Source organism: Mytilus galloprovincialis, chromosome 12 (genome assembly GCF_965363235.1).
Source record: "Mytilus galloprovincialis chromosome 12, xbMytGall1.hap1.1, whole genome shotgun sequence".
NCBI classification, from domain to species: Eukaryota; Metazoa; Mollusca; class Bivalvia; order Mytilida; family Mytilidae; genus Mytilus; species Mytilus galloprovincialis.
In genome coordinates, this window is record NC_134849.1 from 44,498,494 (window position 1) to 44,515,976 (window position 17,483).

Here is a 17,483-nt window from a genome sequence, read left to right on the forward strand (position 1 = left end):
GTTTTTGATTTTATTTATAATAAACAAACTCTTGTTTGTTCAAAACATGTTTACAAAAGAGAAAAAAAAATGTAACCTGGATGGGAGTGCAGACAGGTCAATTATAATATCACTATGTATCATGCTGTGAGCATGTCAAAATTAACAAACTTTACCATACAATGTTAGATACTGTAAATTCAGAAATTATGTGGTGTATTTGTTATTGCAATTTGTGGGAAAATATATCACTAGGAGATCCTGCATACAGATATAGTTTCAGATATCAGAATACTATAGGGTTATTGCATGAATATTGGGGAATATTGTCCCGAGTAGAATTTTATATTGCACGAGCTTGCGAGTGCAATATATGTTCTACGAGGGACAATATTCCCCAATATTCATGCAATAACACTTTTATTGTATAGCAATATAATATTTGAAAGTAAAATTGGTTTAAACAAAGATTTTGTCGTTGATGACATCATGAATTTTGAAGATTTATTGCACTAGTGCAATATTAGAATTTATTGCACGCTAACTTTTGGTTACTTTATGTGGGAAATATTATATTGCTATGCAATAAAAGTGCTTATGATAACATGAACGGGCACTTACGGACTGCAAAAGCATCATATTTTACTGCAGATGTTGAATTTTATAATACTGTATTTTACTCACATATTAAATTGCAGAAACAATATCTAATTATCAAAACTTCAGCTGTATTGAAATGTTCACCAGAACTGAATTAGTGTTTTATTCATAATTTAGTTGTACATTTATATGTGCGCTTCTAAGATTTATTTAAAAAAAAAGTTCTTTCTTTGTGCAATGAAAAATATATTTGTTGATACGACAGATGTATTGATGTCTTTTTCGCTTGGCCTGCAATATATGTGTCGTGTATTGATTGATTGATTTGTGTTTATCGACACTAACAACAGTTGAAATTGAACTCAAAACACCAGTATTGACATGCTGTTGATAAACTGGTTTGCATACTTAGAACACTAAGCCACGGCGGACCCAATGTATCTTTTAAAACATTCTCTTTTAAAATCTTTAGCCATTATAGTTTGTGCTCTTATATATGCTTGACAAGACAAGTGTTACTCTTTGTCTTTTTTTGTCTACTTTTGTTTACGTCCGATGGTTAAATATTATATCAAATCTGGCAAAAAACTTTACCTTACCGGAAATACAGCTACTAGTGTTGCATTGCAATTAAAATAATATATATACTTCTCTTACTGATACTTGAACTTGGTACTTACTCACTGAAAAAAAGGAAATGTGATTAGTTTTTTATTGATGCATTTGTACATTTTCTATATTTCCTTGTCATCGAGTCGTTAGAAAGATTTCCCTTTTTTAGTTTTAGAGCTATGTATAACAGTTTTGTAAAATTGAATCAATTTTTTTTATTAGCAATTTAGTGCATAAGTAAGATTCCGGAATGTCTTTAATGGTCTTCAGTCTATTTCTATGTGCAATAATACGAAAAAGCAGTGTATATATCGTGTAGAGAGTTATGATGAAGTATAACCCTAGACCTTAGAAATTATAGGTTTGTATTTTCGAAAGGTTTGACACCACAGGTTTTATACTCCCTGATTATGTGCCAAATTTATGTTCGTCTTAGTCAAAGTTAACGTACCGATGAGTGAATTAAAGGATTTATTTAGCAAGGGAAGTATCTTGTTGATCTACCCTTACATCGATGTATCTTATTACATTATAAGTAATACAGATTAATCGATCTTGAGACTTATAATTCCATAAGCAATAAAACAACTCATTTTAACTTTATTGATATGACGTTCTAGTATCCAGGTGATTATTTTGGTCGTGGTAAACATCCGATGGTTTATTATTAAATCGAATAGGGAACTATTTTTTACTTAAACGGAAATATAGGTTCTTTTTGCATTGCAGTACAAGTATATATACTTCTCTAATTAAACTTGAACTTGCTACTTACCTACTGAAAAAGAAGGAATTATAGCATAAATTTATTTTTAAAAATCGTTGGTGAATTTGTACTTTATCTGTATTGCTTTGTCGTCAAATCGCTAAACAGGTATCCAATTTTAAGAATTTAAGCTACAGTTTATTAAGAATTAATCTACTATGTTTAAATTAAGATTAGTTATGTTGGTGTTTATGTAGGATTTCAAAATGTCTTTAATAAACTTCAGTCTATAACTATATACAAATTGTAACACACAAAACAAAAGACGTTGTAATACCTTGAAAGGTCTGTATGCATGTCAAACCACAGTGCAAGCAGATAAATGAATTTAAATATCTGTATATGCTTTTTGGTGAGGGATATAAATTCGGATAACTATTAATAACTCGTTGATATTATCACGCGATACTCGAGTACTCGATTGGGATTTCAAAACTATGCACTTAAAATTTTGTGGTTTGTTTTTCAACGGACGACAAACCACCTATATAAGTATCTGAAAAAAAGGAATATCAAACCAAAAATAACAAAATGCTCATAACCTTTCAGCACTCATTAAAAAAAACAATCATAAAAACAATATGAATAAAAAAAACTATTTGAAATTTATAACACAAATATCATTTGGTAATCGTTATGAAAACACATTCAACATGTTTCATATCAACAAAGGCGTAATGATTAGACGTCAACCATTATTGGGGACAGTCGGCTTTGCAACTTTGTAAATTACAGACTTGCAGACGAAACTATTTGGTCTGAAGGTACCGAAGTGACATAATGGCTAAAACGACATTCACACAGTACCGATTATGGCTCCCGTTTAATACCAGACAGCTCTAAAACACTACAAGCTAAACAGTAGGATTTCTATTCTGAAGGATCTGGAATCACTACAAACTCCTCAGAGTCTGAATTGACCAGTTTTTGTGCTCGACCAGTAAAATCGAGCACACATTTTACTCGACTAGTCTCGACATTGTCTCGACTGTACTTAAATGTACTTAAGTGTACTCGACTAGGTCTCGACTTTACTTAATTAGTCTGATTCAGTACTTGATGATGTTTGTGTAGTCTGAAATGGTGTTGACCAAGGCTCCACCTGTCTCGACCTGTCTCGACTAGTCTCGACTCAGTCTCAACCAGTCTCGACCTGTCTCGACTAGTCTTGACCTTCAAATTTAGTTTTGACTGGTGTAAATCAGCCCATCTAACTAAATTAAATATTGATCTTACAAAATTCAAGCTTATTACGTAGTTTGATTTATTGCTGTGAAATGAAAGAATTTAATTTTACAATATGTAAAAATAAAAATTATTATATAAAAATTCAGATAGGCATCTTTAATTTTTTTAATGACTTTTTCAAATCAACTTGGATTTTCATCAAACTATGCAGCTATCTTACATATATATCAAGCTTACTGAATCCCATTTCATTTAGTTTTTTTGTTGTATTGCTGTAAAGTTTAAGAATTAAAGTAATCTTGGTATAAAAAGCTAGGATTTGTAATTCGGACAAAATAGAGATAGTACACTTTAATTGTTTTAATAACTTTTTCAAATCAACTTGGATTTTCATCAAACTATGCAGCTATCTTACATATATATCAAGCTTACTGAATCTCATTTCATTTAGTTTTTTGTTGTATTGCTGTAAAATTTAAGAATTAAAGTAATCTTGGTAATAAAAGCTAGGATTTGCAATTCTGACAAAATAGAGATAGTACACTTTAATTTTTTTAATAACTTTTTCAAATCAACTTTGATTTGCATAAAACTATGCAGCTATCTTACATATATATCAAGCTTACTGAATCCCATTTCATTTAGTTTTTTGTTATATTGCTGTAAAATTTAAATAATAAAGTAATCATGGTAAAAAAAGCTAGGATTTGCAATTCGGACAAAATAGAGATAGTACACCTTAATTTGTTTAATAACTTTTACAAATCAACTTGGATTTTCATCAAACTATGCAGCTATCTTACATATATATCAAGCTTACTGAATCCCATTTCATTTAGTTTTTTGTTGTATTGCTGTAAAATTTAAGAATTTAAGTAATCTTGGTAAAAAAAGCTAGAATTTGCAATTCGGACAAAATAGAGATAGTACACTTTAATTTTTCTTATAACTTTTTCAAATCAACTTGGATTTTCATCAAACTATGCAGCTATCTTAGATATATGTCTAGCTTATTGAATCCCATTTCATTTAGTTTTTTGTTGTATTGCTGTAAAATTTAAGAATTAAAGTAATCTTGGTAAAAAAAGCTAGGATTTGCAATTCGGACAAAATAGAGATAGTACACTTTAATATTTTTAATAACTTTTCCAAATCAACTTGGATTTTCATCAAACTATACAGCTATCTTAAATGTATACTAAGATTACTGAATCATAGGTTGTTATTTTGTTTGGTGTATTTCTGTCAAATCTAAGAATTTAATTAACCTAGGTCAAAAAGCTACGATATTAGAAATATATCTAGTCTCATAATTTGGGAAAAAGTATATATAAAATAGTTATATAATTCCTTTAATGTTTTATTCCTTTTGATATACACTTTATAAATATATCAAAAAGGGATGAAACATTAGAAATTATTAAAATAGTTCTTCTGATTTGTGGTGATTTATAAAGCAATACCTTCTGCTTGGGGCAAACTTATTAAAAAGATCACATCTACCAGAGAGTTTTAAATTCTAAATAACATTATTCAAAGTTGCAACATCCTGTTAAATCTAAATCGCAGGGCTTTTAATTCACTAGATAAGTAATACACGAGTTTAAGAAAAGTAGGGCTTTCTTTTTACCTGTAAAACTCACGTGTACTGATGTAATTAAATCATGTATGGTGCCATGTCATTAAATTTGACAAAAAAATATTTTAAAACTTCATAACAACCTGGGATTTAGTAAGATTACCAAGGTAGCTATATAGTTTTAATAAAATCCAAGTTGATTTGAAAAAGATATTAAAAAAATTAAAGTGTACTATCTCTATTTTGTTCGAACTGCAAATTCTAGCTTTTTTGACCTAGATTAATTTAATTCTTAAATTTGACAGCAATACAACAAAAAACAAAATAACCTGGGATTCAGTAAGCTTAATATATATGTAAGATAGCTGTATAGTTTGATGCAAATCCAAGTTGATTTGAAAAAGTTATTAAAAAAATTAAAGTGTACTATCTCTATTTTTTCCGAATTGCAAATCCTAGCTTTTTATACCAAGATTACTTTAATTCTTAAATTTTACAGCAATACACAAAAAACTAAATGAAATGGGATTCAGTAAGCTTAATATATATGTAAGATAGCTGCATAGTTTGATGCAAGTCCAAGTTGATTTGAAAAAGTTATAAAAAAAATTAAAGTGTACTATCTCTATTTTGTCAGAATTGCAAATCCTAGCTTTTTATACCAAGATTACTTTAATTCTTAAATTTTACAGCAATACACAAAAAACTAAATGAAATGGGATTCAGTAAGCTTGATTTATATGTAAGATAGCTGCATAGTTTGATGCAAATCAAAGTTGATTTGAAAAAGTTATTAAAAAAAATTAAAGTGTACTATCTCTATTTTCTCCGAATTGCAAATCCTAGCTTTTTATACCAAGATTACTTTAATTCTTAAATTTTACAGCAATACAACAAAAAACTAAATGAAATGGGATTCAGTAAGCTTGATATATATGTAAAATAGCTGCATAGTTTGATGAAAATCAAAGTTGATTTGAAAAAGTTATTAAAAAAATTAAAGTGTACTATCTCTATTTTGTCGAATTGCAAATCCTAGCTTTTTTTACCAAAATTACTTTTATTCTTAAACTTTACAGCAATACAACAAAAAAACTAAATGAAATGGGATTCAGTAAGCTTAATATATATGTAAGATAGCTGCATAGTTTGATGAAAATCAAAGTTGATTTGAAAAAGTTATTAAAAAAATTAAAGTGTACTATCTCTATTTTGTCCGAATTGCAAATCCTAGCTTTTTTTACCAAAATTACTTTTATTCTTAAACTTTACAGCAATACAACAAAAAAACTAAATGAAATGGGATTCAGTAAGCTTGATATATATGTAAGATAGCTGCATAGTTTGATGAAAATCCAAGTTGATTTGAAAAAGTTATTAAAAAAATTAAAGTGTACTATCTCTATTTTGTCCGAATTGCAAATCCTAGCTTTTTTTACCAAAATTACTTTAATTCTTAAACTTTACAGCAATACAACAAAAAACTAAATGAAATGGGATTCAGTAAGCTTGATATATATGTAAAATAGCTGCATAGTTTGATGAAAATCCAAGTTGATTTGAAAAAGTTATAAAAAAAATTAAAGATGCCTATCTGAATTTTTATATAATAATTTTTTTTTACATATTGTAAAATTAAATTCTTTCATTTCACAGCAATAAATCAAACTACCTAATAAGTTTGAATTTTGTAAGATCAATATTTAATTTAGTTAGATGGGCTGATTTACACCAGTCAAAACTAAATTTGAAGGTCAAGACTAGTCGAGACAGGTCGAGACTGGTTGAGACTGAGTCGAGACTAGTCGAGACAGGTCGAGACTAGTCGAGACAGGTCGAGACAGGTCGAGTCTTGGTCAAGACCATTTCAGACTACACAAAGATCATCAAGTACTGAATCAGACTAATAAAGTAAAGTCAAGACCTAGTCGAGTACACTAAAGTACAGTTAAGTACAGTCGAGACAATGTCGAGACTAGTCGAGTAAAATGTGTGCTCGATTTTACTGGTCGATCACAAAAACTGGTCAATTCAGACTCTGAGGAGTTTGTAGTGAATGTCTTTTAATCCTCAACAAAGTCGTATACATGCGTGAATGACAGATTCCTACGGATCAGGAAAGGTCAAGTGAGGTGGAATGCGAACCGTCTTTGCAGAAACCATTCCGGAACAGTCTAGTTATGAATACGATATTCGACAATGATATCCACTTCAAAGTCCTAACAATTACAGAACACGATACGATTGAGTCCAGACAAAGCAATTTGCAATGACCATAATGCGACCGTTTTCTTACGGATATTTTCCCTAAGAGTCAGTGCACAATTTCGGCTGGAAATGGCTGAATTAGGTAGAATCGTGAAAAATATCTCACTGTTAACGTGCTTAAATAATTGTTTTAGAAAATATCATAAAAGTTTGAATGTTCAACCCCGATTCACAGGACCTTGATCTTGATCTGAAATGGTGCTGTTAAGGACGTCTCTAAAAATCGTGAACTTGTGACCCCGCCTAAGCCATGTTTTGTGTAAAGTGTTCGCCCTGGTCTACGTATTTACGTACAATAAAATATAAAGTATTAGGAAAAAAAGTATTTTATTTACTAGTATGATTAATCAATGATGCTAATTTAAATCAATGGAACATCTGTTAGAATGATCAGAATGATCAATTCAATATGAAGAAGACAGCACTATTCTAACAGGGAACCGATTAGTCGAGTATGGTTTTTGGTATTCGATACTCTGTACAATTGATCAATAATCTAATTTTCGAGTCTTGTTGACGTCCCTACATTATTTGTATCACTAAATTTAGTTTAAGTTCTGGATGTTCTAAGTGTATTTTGGAAAGTTTAACACTGGAAAACCACAAGTGTTTCTTAATTTTTATAAAAAGTTGACACATAATACAGTATGCTTGTCATACTAATGTACATTTTCTACTGGTCTAAAGCAGGATGGAGATTTATAATAACGTTAAAAAATCACAACATAGATATTGCTGCGGCAATAAACCGATAGATATAAAATCACTTTCAGATAATTTAAGAAATAATCCAAAAGAATACTGGAATGTTCTAAAGGCAATAAAAAAGAAACCAAATATTGAAGAAGATATTCCTGAAATTTTAATGAATGAAAATAAAATCATAAAACATTTTCAGGATCAGGGTACACCAGCCTCATATGATAAATCCTTTGTAAATAAACTGGAACGTGAACTAAACATTATAGAAGATAATATTGAATTGAATATGGAAACTGATGCACCAATTACATTTGCTGAAGTAAAACTGGTCATTTCAAACCTTAAAGTAAACAAATCAGCAGGTCCAGATAGAATTGTGAATGAAATACTCAAACACTCACAACCTGTGATAATTAATTCTATTGTAAAAGTTTTTAATTTGATTTTAAAGACAGGTAATTATCCAGATTCTTGGAAATTATCTTTCATGATCCCTTTACATAAAAAGGTGACAAGTTAGACCCTAATAATTATAGAGGCATTTCTCTTATAAGTAATCTACCAAAATTTTTTAATGCCATATTAAATAATAGGCTAATCAAGATTGTTGACAAACAATTAAGTGATTGTCAGTTTGGTTTCAGAGAAAATCACAGAACAGCTGATAGCATCTTTTTATTAAAGTCCTTGATTAATAAATATTTACATAAAGAGAAAAAAAAGATTTATGCCTGCTTCATATATCTGAAAAAGGCTTTTGATTCAGTATGGAGAACTGCTTTACTTTATAAATTATGTAAAATGGGAGTTGGCAAGACTTTTTATAGAGTTATAAAACAACAATACTTAAATACTAAATCATCTTTAAAATATAAAGATTATGTATCAGAATATTTTAATATTGCTAGAGGGGTTAAACAGGGAGACACACTAAGTCCCACTTTATTTAATGTCTTTATAAATGATATTGTAAAAAATTTTGAGGGAAATGATTCAAGTCCCCTTAAGCTTATAAATAGTAAGGTAGGATGCCTTCTTTTTGCGGATGATCTTTTAATCCTGTCAGAATCAAAAGAGGGTCTACAAAACAGTTTAAATAACGTTAAATTATATTGTAACAAATGGCAACTCTCTTTGAATACAAACAAAACTAAATCCATGGTTTTTAGTCAGTCAAAACATAAAAGTGAAACATCACATATTTACTATGAGAATAAAGCCATAGAGAGTGTAACAGAATATTCATTTTTGGGAATGTTGATAAAATGTAATGGAAATTTATCACAAAGTACTTTAGAGCTGACAAAAAAAGCAGAAAAAGTATTTTTTGCAATAAAATCATATACTAAATCATTGAATAATCTACCTATAAAAGTAGCAAATAATCTTTTTGATTCTTTATTAAACCAATTATGACCTATAATTCAGAAGTAACATATTTGGATACATATATTTCTTTTCATCGAGCCAAAAGCAGAGCCTTAACTTCAGGAAAAGAAATTAATCAACTTGATTTTATAGACAAAACCCCCATAGAAAATATGCATCTTAAATTTTGTAAATCTACTCTAGGGATAAGAAAAAATGCATCCAATTTAGGAGCAAGAGTTGAATTAGGAAGATTGCATATAGAATGTTTTATTAAAACACAAACCCTTTTATATTTAGCTAGACTATATAATAATAATATTAATCCATTGTTAAAGGAAGCTTTTTCTCTAGCACAGTCTCTAGATTTGACAGGAACTTACTCATGGTATACATATGCTAAAAATATTATTAAAGAGACTAACGTTGACCTTAATATTCTTTCTACTTGTAAGGACATAAAAGATGTAAATAAAATAAAAAACGATATAAAGTTAAAAATGAAAAATAGATAATTATGAAGATTTAATTCAAAATAAATTTCAAAACATCGATGATAAAAGTAAATTTTTTCTCTATAAAAAACTTAAAAAAGATTACAAACTAGAATATTATCTAAATACATCTAATTTTCAGATAAGGAGATTAATCACTAAATTTAGAATAAGTGATCACTCCCTCTTGATTGAAAAGGGGAGATATTTTAAAATCCCAAGAGAGGAACGTCTTTGCAATAAATGTAAAATACTAGAGGATGAGAAACATTTTTTACTATATTGTGAGTATAATAAAACTCTAAGAAATGACTTTTTTCGTCACATATGTACAGAAAATAATAACTTTAATAATTTAAATGAAGAAGAAAAAATTCATTATTTACTAAATCCATCATCGCCTTTACAAACAAATAAGTTAGGATCCTTCTTGAAAAAGTCATTAGAACTGAGGGCAGGGGACTCTTAACAACTTGTTTGTTGTTATAAATTTTAATGCTGTTGATATTTTGTATGTTTAATATGTATGTATATATGTTTATTGTGTTTATTGTATTAATATATGTTGGTCACAAACTGTAAAGTTTATATGACAATAAAATATTTGATTTGATTTGATTTGATTTATTAAAATGCACAGGCGTAATTACGGCTCGTAAGAAGAAGACACGGTTGGTTCACACTTTTGAGTAAAAATAGCATTTACTCTTCTATTTGTTTATGCTTGTAGACATATTAATAGTACACTTACGTATATCTGCAGGGTTCAATACATTCTTTCCTTAAAAGATAATAAATATATATCACATGTGATAAGGTAAAATAGTGCATCCATCTGTATTTCTTATCCTTGGAATTTTGTTGCATTTGAATTACTCTTGTCTTCATTCATAATGTTCTATGTGATACTTCATTGCTTTAAACTAATTTTGACCCAAATATAAAAAAGAAGTTGTGGTATGATTGCCAATGAGACAACTGTCCACAAGAGATCAAAATGACACAGAAATTAACAATTATAGGTCATCGTACGTTACAGTGACAATCAATGTAGAAATAGTGTTTGCAAAGCAAAACATAAATAACATTTATAAAGGGCATGCCCGACGAGCTAATTCTTTGTGTGTTTCTTTGTTGCTTATGACGTTGTTCTGTACTTACGCATCCTATCATTGTGTTATTGTGTCATGGTAATTTATCGTTTATATATTTGTTTTCTTTTATAGTGAATAAGCTAATAACACGATATTTACTGCAGTACCTCTATTTTTGACATATGTAAATACCAAATAACAGCATATGCATTTAATGGTTCCCTCGATGACCAACAATTAAACTCAAGTTTTAACAAAACAGCGCATGAAATTACAATATTCCTGTTCTTGAAATAGAAAAAAACTCAAACTTCAAAGCTTTCCGAAACCTGTTAAGGGAGTTCGCTTCTCAGTTTCAAAGTAATTAACTTTTCAAAAAAACTAGTTTATATAGATAGGGGATTAATAAAGGAATCCGAAGAGCCAAAAAAATATATAGGTCACCGTGCTTGTTTCCGAGATATAAGCTATTGAGATTTTGGCGGGAAAATATTCTCTCTTGACTTTTCATAGCTTTACCATTGACAAGTTGAAGTTCTCAAAAACTGTTAAAAAGTAATTAAAATTTTTAAGACTTTTACAGATGGCTTATCATTATACATGTAAAAGATTTACAAAAAGAAAAATGGGGGTCACCGGGCAATTTTTTTTAAGGTATTCAAATGGATAACACCAGAAGATTCCAAAAATCTGACAAAAAATCTAAAACACGACAAGCCAGCTTCCTTAATAGACTACTTAATTAATTGAATACCAATCTCAATTCACCCTGTATATGAAATATCAAGTTTAACGTCTTCTTTGTTTTAAATATGATATTCTATAAAACATACTTTTGATTTTTCAATGGACACTGCTTATAATTTAAAAACAGATCTAATTGAGATTAAATTGTATCGTACTGTATCTAAGGGATGTAAGGTGTAACATATATCAATTGTTTGATGTGAAACAAACTTTATCAGCGCTTTGCTAATACATATCTTATGTCCCGTCTTGTTGTCGGGAACCAAGCGAATAAATTCCAACCCTCTCATCATTAATGCAAATATAAAAACTCGCGGAACAAAAACGAAATTGTAAAAAAGTAGAGAAAATATATAAAAAAAAAGATGTGGTATGATTTCCAACGAGAAAACTCTCCACAAGAGACCAAATGACACAGAAATTAACAACTATGAGTAACCGTATGGCCTTCAACAATGAGCAAACCGCATAGTCAGCTATAAAAGACCAAGAAATGACAAATGTAAAACAATTCAAACAAGAACACTAACGGCCTAATGTGTGTTCAAAAAAATATTTTTAAACAATTATGTATTACATAAACAAACGACAACCACTGAATGACAGGCACATACAAACAGAATGTGGCGGGGTTAAACAGGTTAGCGTGATCCCCCATAACCTGGGATAGTTGTTTCATAGTACAACATAAGAAAAAACTATAAAAATCAGTTGAAAAAGGCTTAACTCATCAGATGAAAACAAATATAAATACATCTAACAAAAACACAGAGTGACGTGGCCGGGTACTTGTATATCCCAACAACAAAAAGACACTGAGTAAAGGTCTGAGGGTACTCGAAGGTACTGAAAGCTAGCTCAAACCCGCTAACAACTAATAAAAAAGATGTGCATCGAATGAATTGCAAAATTTGAGAGTAGTATGTAATTCATGTGTAAGACTTTTCTTATTGTTCATGTAGAAAATTATGTGCTTTATCATTTTTACTTACGGATGTATTTTCTAAAAAAAAACGCAATCATTTTGCTTGATTCTTTTTTTGCTACATGAAGGGAGATAACTCAAATGAAGTGATTTTTATATTAGAATCAGTTATGAATTTACCTTTTGAAAATGAAGCAAGAAAACAAGTCCGGTGACCCAATTTTTTTCTTAATCTAAAAGCATTTATAAGACCGATCTCGCATTTTATCTTATATTTTATAATGTAATTTTTCTTTTTATCACACAAAATTGGAGTTTCCGTGTATAATCTTTACAAAATCTAATAATTTTGCTCAACCTGTAGCATGCCAAAAAGTTTTTTTATATATATATTTTTGAAAAAAGAATGATAAAAACTACATTTGGACAAATTATTAAACTCTATGGATTTAAATTAAGACACGCTATCCATCTTAAGCTACACAAATGTCTGATCGATCGGTTATATTGAGAATATAGCTAATACTGTAAATCAACATATTTTAAAGTGCAATTGATTTTCTCTGAGTCAAAAACAAGGCGAGTACATGCAGTTCAGAATCGTCTCTTGAATAACTTTACAAAGTCTACAAGTTTGCCATGACATCAAATGAAACGGCTTAAAAAAATGTGCCGAAATTAAGTTCTTTACACTATTGAAAACAGTCACTCAATTAACGCATTATATCAAAAAACAGATTCCTGTACATTAATGCAAGACATTATGATGTAATTGACTACAGTTATATATATATTACAAGATATTTTTCTGTCTTCTGTATTTGATACCAGTCTCATTCAAGTATTAATTAATTTTTTAAGTCTTTATGTATCTAAAGGGTATGGACCATAGTCACAATTAATGATCAATTTAATTTCCTTCAGAACTTACCCACATAATGAACATCTGTATAGAAATCCATGTTGTTGATTTTCTTTTTCTTTGACAGGTGAACACATACTAAAATGAAAAAGATTGTTTCACCATTTTTGAAATGACAATTAATGTCTTTAAAAACTTCCTCTTGTCAATTTCTGTTTGAATGTATAGGAAATATGATAATTATATTTCTTTTAACAATTATATATTTTTTTCAATATATAGAAAACCTGCTTATTTTTAAAAAGATACAGATCTAGACTTATGTATGATATTTTTTTACCAATGAAAGTAGAATGAAGAAAAGATAAGAAATCTCTGAGATATTATAATATATGCTGGATATGAAAGTAAAATGTTAAGGTTTTTTTCACACAACTAATTCCTTATTTAAATATTTAAAAACGAGATACGGACTTATGTATGACTTTTTTTATCAATGAAAGTAGAATATTGTTGTAAAGTTTACAAAACTATGAGTTGTTATGACATATGGGTGGATAAATAAGTAATAGGTGTATTATTTTATTTTTTCACATTTTATAGTTTATAATGAATTATTGTGGTAATGAAATGACTTGCGAGAAGTCAAACTGTGTCTTTAATTTTATTGTAGACTCTTGTCCTCATTGAACATGCTTTACTTTTTTTCAATTTTAGTTTGTGAAAATAGCCTATCTATACCATGTATACTTAGATCTACAAATATTAGAAACATACTTGATTTTCTACTTCTGTTCACAAATGTCTTTAGACAGATTTGTCCTTCATTTTTTAATAACAAGTATGATTGATTGATTTAAATCTCCAAAAGTTTTAAAACCCAGGGTACTTGTGTATACGAAATGCGCAACTGACGAACTAAAGCAGAAAATTGAAAGCGAAATAATAATCCTTTGTTGATTTGTTTTAGAAAGATATTTTGGTTAAATATTCATAGTATTGATCATTAGTTACTGCCTTTAGACAAATAGTTTATACTGTCAATATAAAGAATGGCTTGTTGTTGGAGATCTCTGGACCAAGACATTCCGGTCTTTTACTTAAAGTTTGAAATAATTGTTCTAATTTATACATAGTTTGACATTATGAATAAAAATTAAGATATTTGTTTTAGGTTATTAGGGGTTTTGGAAAATGCAGCTAACATCAATTTTCATATTTACCTTAAAGTATATGAACCGAGTAGATGTATAATGTCATCCTCAGTAACAGCTTTGCTTTGAAAGGATATCTTTGGAAACTGAGGAAGAGAGTCAATACGTAGTTTGTTGATATCTTCTTTCGTCTTCTTCATCTGTTGTACCATATTTTCATCTGGTCGGGTTTTATCTAGATCCCGCCTTCTCTTATCTAAGTTCTGTCCAGCAACAAGTGTGGATTTAGCAGCAGATAAACTCTTCGTAAGTTTATCTTTCTTCTTCTTGGATTGTTCTTTTACTAAGGCAATCATCTGAGCTACTGATTTATCAACCATACTTTTAATCATGTTGCCTTGATCGGTGATAGCTTTTATGACAGATTGTACATCATTATCAAACGATTTCAAGTTGTCCTCAATTTTCGTTATATTTTGATTTGCTTCATTGGTCTTGTCATGAATAAGCGTTTCGTTTTCCCCTCGTAATTGAGCAATTGCATCGACCATTTTGGAAAATTTATGACCATTGTGCTTTCCTGCCACACAGCTAGTACATACTGGTACATTGCAAGTATTACACATTAAGGTGAATTCTTCTTTGTGTTGGCCACATCTAGATTTACCTTCCGGGATGAGTCCGGAGGCGTGTTGAAACTGGTGGTAGGTCGATGACTTCTGTCTTTTATGCAGCAATTTACAATTTTCACAATAATATTGCTCACAGTCTAAGCAGTATTGTGATCCAGGGGCACTCATACAAATTTCACATGTTTTAGACGCCGCCTGAGCCATTTTGTACTGATATAAAATCGTCAGCAATTCTAAATTTAAATCAAGAACGATAAGTATTGTTTATGAATGACTTACCTGGTTTTATAACATGTATAATATGGGGTTTTATTTTGAAGTGAGCGGTGAGCTAAAATTGATATCCGGTTATTTTGACAAAATTAAAACGGACAAAAAGTACTCAAAATGTATAGACGCCATTTAGAATATCAAAATTAATCAAAAAACAATTATTTTAAAAAAAAATATTTTTTTACATATGAGACAATATAAGCTGTGTGGCACTGCGTTTTCACTAATAAAGATTAACAATTTCTGAATTATCAACACATCTGGGTGTGAATAGAATTGAAAACACATATGGTTCCGCAGCTTTTTTGATAGAAAAATTACACTTTATTATTGTACTCAACGGTACCGAAATTTTCAGAACTAGTATGAATGAAGCTCAGTCCTTGCTTCATTTTGAACAGAAAAAAAGGTGCTCGTCACATAGAGTTTCCTGCAATATCTCGCTGTTTCTTTACAAATGGCCAACACTTATTTCTCATTATTGCACTTTTGTTTTATAATTATTACCAGGGCAGCAGAAAATAGATTAACATCTACCTATTATCTTTGGTGAAAAATGAACTAGGTGGTGCCATTCATTTCTAATTTACTTTCTTTTAACCTTCAAAAACACTCACTAAGAATTTTGTCTACCAGATTGCATATTTCAAATTGATAGCTATATATTTTTTTCAATGTATTGAATATTTTGCCTTGAATAAATATTTCTTTTCATTTGTTTTCAAGATTACAGCTACAAATGCTATTCAGAGACATCAGATCAAACTAAGGAAAGACATATACTCCTGCCATTCACAATTGTTTACTTATTTTCCATCAACATATCGCTCAAATTGTGTTATCTCTTTTATACAATTTAGAGTAACTTTATTAAAAAAGATTCGTCTTTATACGACACCTTTCGTTTTGAAGGATGGCTGACAAAAAAAAATGCGCATTAATGTGAAATATAACTAAAAATATCGTCTCCTCCTATGTCAATACTTATGTTTGATAAATAAAAGGCAAATATATCATTAGTGTCTTCATACGAAGGAAAATTAGACATCATAATTTCCAAAACGAAAAGACAAACAGGCAAAACGTAAAAAACAGGCAGCCAACAAATCACTACGTAGAAATTATAAAAAGATTTGAGCTACAGGAGCCAAACAATGTGCATACATATAGAGAAGGTCACATCTTATCATTAAAGTAATATCCTGTCACTAGTCGTATTCGATGATGTCACAATCGAAACATTGTGTGCGGTCAACATGGTCAAGCGAATTACACCAAAGTACGATTGATCTGAATTTGGAATATCTCATAATATGTGAAACGCACGTGTGTAAAAATACCAATCGATTCGCATCAATTGAAACAGTAAATTGTCTTACAATTTCAAATGTTATTCATTACTAATTGCTAGGATCATAAAACACGATAGTAGATATAGAAAAAAACTACAAAAAACTGGGATATAACTATTAAATATTTGAAAAATGTATTTTCTCATTTTACGACTTTTCTACTTTGTAACATTATCTCGTGCAATCACACCATCATTCCATCAAATTTAAAAAAAATGTTTTAACAGGAAAAACATTACTGACAGCAGTTTAATTCTAATAAATAATACCATATTTTGAAATGCAAAGAGACACCTACATACTTTAAACTTTGAAAAATACATTGGGAAAGTATAAACAATGAAACCGAACTCCAAGGTAAATAGTAAACAGGGGAAGTAAAAAACCGACAAAATCAAACGTTATACTATATCAACCAAAGTTCCATTTTATATAGAGTAAAAACCGGTATAATGCAACGACGGAATATGATTTGTATAACTAGAACATCTTCCAAACTTTTAATTAGGACAATTTAGTTTGAAAGAGAGATTATTCTGATTGTGATTAGGACAATTATATGTTCTGTAATATAAGTCACTGTAATTAGGACAAACCAACCTGTAGATAGATATGACAAACACTACTAGATAGTACGCGTATTACAGTCATTACACATATCGTTGTGTTCAATAGTCTGTGGTCTTAATAACGGAAATGCTTCATAATCTCAACATTCTTTTCATCCTCTTCCAATACGTACTTTCTGACCTCATACATGGATTTTTGATTGACAGCACTACGACGACCAGCTATCATAGCGTTATATTTGACAAACATTATATTGCGGTCATTGGTTTGCTAATGGAAGAAAGACAATCACGTCATATGTTACAGCAGGTTGTGAGT

The 17,483-nt window shown here is 29.7% G+C and overlaps 1 protein-coding gene across 1 annotated transcript in view; it reads right to left on the reverse strand.

Annotated features, from left to right (window-relative positions):
- LOC143053675 (E3 ubiquitin-protein ligase TRIM71-like) overlaps positions 1 to 15,187 on the reverse strand; it is a 63,164-nt gene extending 47,977 nt beyond the window's left edge. The window contains exon 1 of the mRNA XM_076226464.1: positions 14,408 to 15,187. Within this exon, the coding sequence (XP_076082579.1) occupies positions 14,408 to 15,174 (767 nt within the window). The 5' untranslated portion in view covers positions 15,175 to 15,187. The remainder of the gene's footprint in view (positions 1 to 14,407) is intronic.
- Positions 15,188 to 17,483: the final 2,296 nt, after the last annotated feature.